Source organism: Adiantum capillus-veneris, chromosome 15 (assembly GCF_014529385.1).
Source record: "Adiantum capillus-veneris isolate H3 chromosome 15, ASM1452938v2, whole genome shotgun sequence".
Classification (NCBI taxonomy): Eukaryota; Viridiplantae; Streptophyta; class Polypodiopsida; order Polypodiales; family Pteridaceae; genus Adiantum; species Adiantum capillus-veneris.
In genome coordinates, this window is record NC_140945.1 from 92,114,004 (window position 1) to 92,121,335 (window position 7,332).

At 41.5% G+C, this 7,332-nt stretch overlaps 1 protein-coding gene across 1 annotated transcript; it reads left to right on the forward strand.

Annotated features, from left to right (window-relative positions):
• The first annotated feature begins 1,111 nt into the window (after positions 1 to 1,111).
• Positions 1,112 to 2,095, forward strand: LOC147441063 (SKP1-like protein 11). Its single transcript, XM_086483645.1, has 2 exons — positions 1,112 to 1,390; positions 1,607 to 2,095. The coding sequence occupies exons 1-2, from the start codon at positions 1,133 to 1,135 to the stop codon at positions 1,901 to 1,903; spliced, it is 555 nt and encodes a 184-aa protein (XP_086339771.1). The 5' UTR covers positions 1,112 to 1,132; the 3' UTR covers positions 1,904 to 2,095.
• Positions 2,096 to 7,332: the final 5,237 nt, after the last annotated feature.

Genomic DNA, 7,332 nt, shown 5'->3' on the forward strand with positions numbered 1-7,332 from the left:
ATAGTATTGTCAGTTTCTTTTAGTCATTTATCAAAATTTCTAGTCAATTATCAAATTTTTTGCTTTGTACAGTTATTGTGTGTAATGATTTGTAAGCTTTGGTTTCAATCAATCATTGTCTAGCTCCATGAAGTTATAGACATAAGCATTAATGTGACACACTATCTAAATAGCACAACTTATATAAGTTGTGATTTTTTGCCTTTAATTCACATAATTAAACTTCTCCTTATGCACATTATTAAGATTTAAGCACAACAAGAGCTGGCTCCCATTGGAAAACAAAAACGAGAGTTGCTAACTTCAGATGCTACTAAATGTCACTCAATTACTACTCTAGAAGGCACCCTCATCTATGCTTTCACCATCATGTCTCTCCTTCACACAAACCGCTTCTTTGCCACTTTTCTCCTCAATTATAGATGCCCATTGTGGAGCCCTTGATGATGGCTAGCGACCTTTGCTTCCATCCCTTCGTGGAATGTATGCTCATTGAACCTTGTTCATACAAGAGTGTGCCTTGAGCAAGCATGCGAATTGAGTCACTTTCTTAGCGCACATGGAGGCAGTCCTATTTACTAATCAACATGAATACTTTACAAAGAAAATTGCATTCAGTAAGACCACAAAGACAACTACTAGACCATATTTACCTTGCCAAGCTGTTGGCATTGAGAGCCCCATTGTTGCTTCGATGGTGTACCCAAACAATGCGATTGTTTGGACGGCCACATTACGTAGAGAGAGAGAGAGAGAGAGAGAGAGAGAGAGAGAGAGAGATTTTGTATGGGTCAAAAACCCACAACATGCCCATCCGTAGTCTTCTCTAAGGTATGTTTTAGCATTCCAAAATGGCACTAACTTGCCCATGCATAGTCTCCTCTAAGGTAAAAATCACAAAAGTGGTTTTCCTTTCTTTGAAAGACAAAAAGGTAAAAGTCACAAAAGTGGTTGCCCTTTCGCTAAAACTGGCCTGGACTCTTCGGTCTAGGGAGTTAGAATTCAAAATCCCATTTAAAATTGGTGTATTATGGGCAGGGGAAGATGGAAAGCCGCCACCTATTAAATAAGGATGGATGGAATTCTCTGTTTACAAACGCTCGTCTTACAACTAGCTTCTGCTGAAGTGGCTATGGCAAGCGAGAGGCCTGTGCTTAAGCTGAAGAGCTGCGAGGGGAAGGCACTGCAAGTGCAGAGAGGTGCAGCCCTCCTCTCCGGGTTTCTCAAGGACGTCCTCAACTACACCTTCTGCGCCACCGATTTAGCGAACGGAGGCCGTGAAGCCCCCATCCGCATCAAGTTCCGCTCCGAGGGCGGCGCCAAAGGTCCTGATAAGCACACTCTCTCCAAGGTCATCGAGTACTGTGGCTTGCAGAGTTCCAACACCAAGGTCTCTCTCTCTCTCTCTCTCTCTCTCTCTCTCTCTCTCTCTCACACACACACACACACACACACACACACACACACACACACACACACACGGGGGATATGCTTGCCTTCACCAAATGCAAACTGATATACATAGGGTGCCCACACATTCATCAGTTTCATGGACCATCAAACCTTATAGTTGCTTCAAATGCCATTCTTTCTTCCTTCTTGTCAGAGGGAAACAGGTGAGCATGGGAGAGAGTCATGGACATCAGAAGAGACAACATACATAGATGGGCTCCGTGGGCTCGGAACGGATAACACTGTGTTCAAGGTTATGATGGCAGCAGACTACATGGATATTGAAGGGTTGTTGGACCTAACTTGTGAGGCTGTGGCCGACATGATCCGCAACAAGTCCGTGGAGGAGATTCGTGAGCTCTTCAACATCCAAAATGACTTTGACCCTGCAGAAGAGGAGCCCAACCTCCAATCTTATGCTTGGGCTTTTGAAAATGATGATGCCCATTAACTAGCTGATGATGAAGAAAAATAAGGTTTAAGTCTTTCCTAAGGTCTCCATTAGTGGGTTTTTCCCCTTTTGTTCAAAAGGAAATGTGAAGGAGAACCAATTAGATAAGTGTAGATAGTGCTTGCATAGATGAAATGGATTTGCAACATACTATAATTAGGCATTAATCATGCATTTTGCTTTGCAAAAGGAATAAGATAAGTCAATTTATTAGAGGGTGGATGTATTGAATGCAAAGTCTGATACATAAGGCTCCTTTTTCAAAAGGATCTTGACCAGTTTGAGAGTGCAAGGCACTCATCTATATTGCCTAGAAGGCACTAATCTATATTTTCAAAACAAAAGCATGATTGCATTTATAAGCAAAATTGCATCAAATAATAGTTCAAAAACATGAACTGACAAAAATAACCCATATAATGAAGCTATATGCAATAAACCCAAGTCGAAAAATTCAATTGTGCTGAATTTACATGAAAATTTGTTCTTTGTATGTACATGGCTTAGCCCATTAATAATTGATCCTTCCAAAAAATCCCTAAATTCATGTATGAATAAAAATTGGGAACATCTTAATTAATGCTTTTATATTCTAAAATTTTTAAATACCACCTTCTTAGCTCAAACAAAAATCTACTCGATGGTTTTCAGTGATGACCATGTTCTGGGTACAACACTTACTTGATCAAAGTTGATTGTGCATGCAATAAAATCCAATGATTTCCACATGCCATAGGACATAACTCAAGACATTTCACTATCCGAGTACCAAACTAGTGTTTTGACAACCCTTCTCTCCTCTATTAATACCATGTGGATGGAGTTAGCTTGCTCATAAATATCATTGTCGCTTCTCTAAGCATGTTGTTAAGGGTCAAGCATGAACAAAGAAAATTTCAATCCAAGGTGTTAATGGCGTTGGGAGGAGGGGGACCCTTGCCACTCTGTGCCCCTCCTCACGAGCATCTTCAATGCACAGTGTTCTTTTGCTCTAGGTTTTGGCAGTTATCCTTGTCTTCATTTGGGGGGATGAAAACTACTTGCTCGGCTTTTTGGTTCTTGATTTGCATTAGTGTGGAGGCAAGTTATCTACTACTGGTGGCCCACTTCCTTTGGTGGCTCGGATGGTTGCGCCAAGCTTGGGTCTCCACCTCATGTGGCCTTGAAGGGGTTTCACTGCTGGGTGGTGTGATGATGCCCATATCTACTTCAGACTTCTTTTTGATTCACTCTTACCTTACTGTGAGAGCTTCTTCATTGATGGCTTGGTGGACATGCAGAGTTTAGGTGGCAGCCTTGCTAGTCAGCATTATCACGACAATAGAGGAATTTTTAGTCTTTCATGTGGTTGGGTGGGTCCTAGTTTAGCCATGCAACACTTGATGCTCCCTTGTCAGCCTGCTTATGTGATCTTTGATGTGGTCTAGTCTTGGTTCGAAACTCTATTGTGATATATGGAACTTTGATGCCTTTGCTCACTTACAACAGGGTCTTTTTTGTAAATTTTTCTTGATATTAATCTACTACTACACACTTTTTAAGATATCCCTCTCTCTAAGGGTCTATGCAAAAATTATATAATTTACATTTTTTCATCAATATAATCATTTCCATATACATAAGAGCGTGGAAGCAATAACATAGGGGAGGAGTTCTCAGCGTAGCATTAGTACTACCCTTGAATGTGTATGAATGAAAGCGTACTTATAGAAATGACTAATGGAAGGTGAATATATATTACACCGTATTTAAGAGAGAGAGAGAGAGAGAGAGAGAGAGAGAGAGATTAGATAGATTGAATTATCATCCACGGAGGTCAGATATGACCTATGGGACCATAAAACATCGCATTACAAAAGGTTCCTTCTAAGTGAGGGGATTCTCATATACATCTCAGTTAAGGATCGAGGATCCAATGAAGGCTGAACAAAAGACAAAATTTAAAACCTAAGGGGGGGTGGGGTGAGAGGGGAACCATTTTGGGAGTGTAAAATCTTGAATAATGGCTTTGCCTTCTCGATAGACTGCCCATTTTCCTGTCGTGCGCGCTGCCAGAGAGAGAGAGAGAGAGAGAGAGAGAGAGAGAGAGAGAGAGAGAGTGCATAGATGACATAAGAGAATCACAAAAGAGAATCTTTCAATGTCCCCCTAAATGAAACATGCAAATCATGAATTATGCTATTAAAATTGAGTATACTATAACTTTAAAACCATAAATGACTAAGTAGAAGCACCGGACCTTGTGTAGGATCAACTAGTCCACCCACCCATATCCGCTACTTCTACAAACATAGAATTTTACTTTTGTTGAGAGTGAACTAGAACACCTCCAACTGAATTGAATAAGACGTAAGCCGATGCTACTTTGCCTCCCTCAATAAAGTCGAGCTCTAAAAAGATTCCAAATACCAATAGGTGGTAAGATGTCTATACTAGCTATATCAATTTTAAGCGTCACATCTCTTCGATGCAAAACCCGATTTTTAGGCCAAGCCAAGATAAGATTTTTCTTAAAATGCCTTTGTACTTATTGAGTACGTCCAAAAGGACAACCAGATACTTTGAAAAATAAACTTAACTTTTCAATGTTCCTTGAAAACGGTCACCTTTTCATAAAATGCGTGTGTCTTTTTCACGAGGTTGGCACCACTCGTTCAATATGGCTTGCGTCATCACTAAAACGGAAAAAAAGCACAAAACTATCAACTAGTGTTAAAATTTGAAACACCGCCAATACGTCTGGAACGCCAAAAACCTAAAAAATGAATGTCTACTTGCCCTTTTCTGACATCCGGAGAGGAAGAAATTACCAAAAAATCCATACATAGTGGTTTTTGCCGAACGACGGATGAGGGACACTTAAACTATTTGTAACATAGACTCTCCGCACTGTTTGCAATTTTTTTTATAATGGCCATCGCGCGCCATTTGTAGAATCAGGTTCTGCAAACGACGCGTAGAGGTCATTTTACAAAAAGTTTAAGTGTCCCTCATGCGCTTTTTATAAAAAACCACTTTTTAGGGGTTTTTTGGCAATTTTTCCCTCTCCGAGTGTCAAAAAAGAACAAGTAGACATTCAATTTTTAGATTTTTGGGTGTTTCGAACACATTGGCAATGTCAAAATCTTCAAATTAGGACACTAGTTGGCAGTTTTGTGTTTTCATTTCAATGATGACGCGAGCTATATTGAATGAGCGAGGCCTCGTGAAAAAGACACTTGCATTTAATTAAAAGGTGGCCATTTTCAAGGATTGTTTGATCATTGAATGCATGGGTGATATCTTTTTTTTTGGGGGTTAATATCAGGCTTTTTTTCTACGTAACGTTGTCTCTTCTCTTATTGGAGGAGCTCTTTTCTCTCTCTCTCTACTAAAAGGCCCTCCAAAAGACATCCAAAATGTTCTAATGCCCCAAGTCATCGATCTTTTTATCTAGGCTAATTGATGGCAGGTGATCCTAATCTTGTATCAACACTGTTATGAGAAACATAACATATAAGTCCAACCATATCATATCATCATGTATATGTACTAATAATCCTTTCCAAGGCAATCAAATTATACAGGGTCTCTACCCTTACACTTTTGACATAAACCATCAGAACCACTTTATTATCCCATTCAAAACCATAAATCATAATCCAAATCCTTATCACATGGGTGAGCACTTCACCTTATTCAGAGTGATGTACATCCATTTTGCGAAATCAATTTAGTATATAACATAAGTGTAGAAATTTTGACAACACATCCATAACCAAAAAAATGATTCAAAAGCCACTGTGGCTAATACAACAAAAAATTTATAACCATAACTATAAGGAATCCTCAACCCTTGACATGGGCTTTGAAGATCAAATTTTTATGCACACAAAAAGGTCAAATTAGCGAATAATAAAATTTTCAATCCATCAATTTTAAAAGCACTTAACCATATGCAAATGATGTACCATTATTGCACATCACCCCTTTGCGCACAGAGTTAGTTGTGACCTAGTGAGGCGGTCCAAGACGGCCAACAAATGAGGCAATCTCTAAATACCCCTCAAGGCTCCCGTGTTGCTCAATTAGGGCTGGGGCAACCACAAATAGGAGAAACCACAACAAACCCACAACCAACAACAAGTGAAGGGGCACCACCTAGTTAGAGAGCGAACTAGGACACCGAAGATGACAATCCTTGAGCAATATAAGCGAGAAGGAAGGGTACACTAACACTAATATCAATGCTACAAATATACACACCAAACACCTAGAGAGAGAGAGAGAGAGAGAGAGAGAGAGAGAGAGAGAGAGAGATTGAATTATCGTCCATGGAGGTCATATATGACCTATAGGACCAAAACAAAACAGTACAAAGGATTTCGTCTCATACATATCAGTTAAGGACTGAGAGTCCATCGAGTGGGGAGAAAAAAGATAAGGTGGGATGAACAAAAGTCTAAGATGAGATAGGTGAGGAGGAGGGGGCCGGTTTGGGAGTTCGAAACTCTTGGATGATGGCTTTGCCTCCTTGGTAAACTGCCCATTTCCCTACTGTGCGCGCTTCTCGCATCTTTTGGAGTTCGGTCTTCTTTTGTTTGAGTTGGGTGGGTGTGAGATCTTCGGCAAACCAAATTTTTGTGTCCTTGAGAAGCTTCGATTGCTCAAGGAGCTTGACTCGATCCGCTTTGGTCTTGAAGGTAAGAATTGCATGGTTGGTGCGGTGCTCGTGAGCGAGAGTGGTGATTGTCGTTGGATCCCATTGTATCATGGGGGTTGTTGTTTGGATGCGATCGAAAGACTTGTGGAACTTGGGGTCCTCTTTTCCTTGCCAATCGCTCGGGAGTCCGCCAATGCGGACATTGAGAGCAATAGCATCTTGTCGTTGTTGTTCGCGTAGCGTAGACGCCACAGGAACTTCGACTTCGCGAAAAATGACATCCTGTACTTGAGTTTTGACCTTCTCTGTGAGGGTGACTTCCGTCTTCGTATTGAGCTCGATTTCCTTTTGTTCTGTCTTCCCCTTGTTGGAGTCCTCCACTGTGGTGAGGCGAGACTCGATGGCTGCGAGTCTTTCCTTCAAAGCGTCATTTTCCTTGCGAAGTCTTTCGACTTCATGTTGAAGCCGGGCCATGCTGTCCACCTTTGGGGGTGTTGCCACGACGCCGGCGAATGTGGGCTTCACGCGAGAAGAGGCCCGAGTGGCCATGGTGGGCAGTCTCTCAAGAGAAAAAATCACCTTCAAAGGCTTATAATCAACTTTAATTAAAGGATCTCTCTCTGTGTAGCAGGTCGAGACTCGGGTGAGCAGAGGTTGAGACTGGCGGGCTTCAACATGGGCAAGGCTGAGACTGAGACTGGCGAGGCTGAGATTGGCCGGGCCTGGGCATGGGCCGAGACTTGCGAGGCTGAGATAGGCTGAGATTGGCTGGGGTGAGCAGGGGATG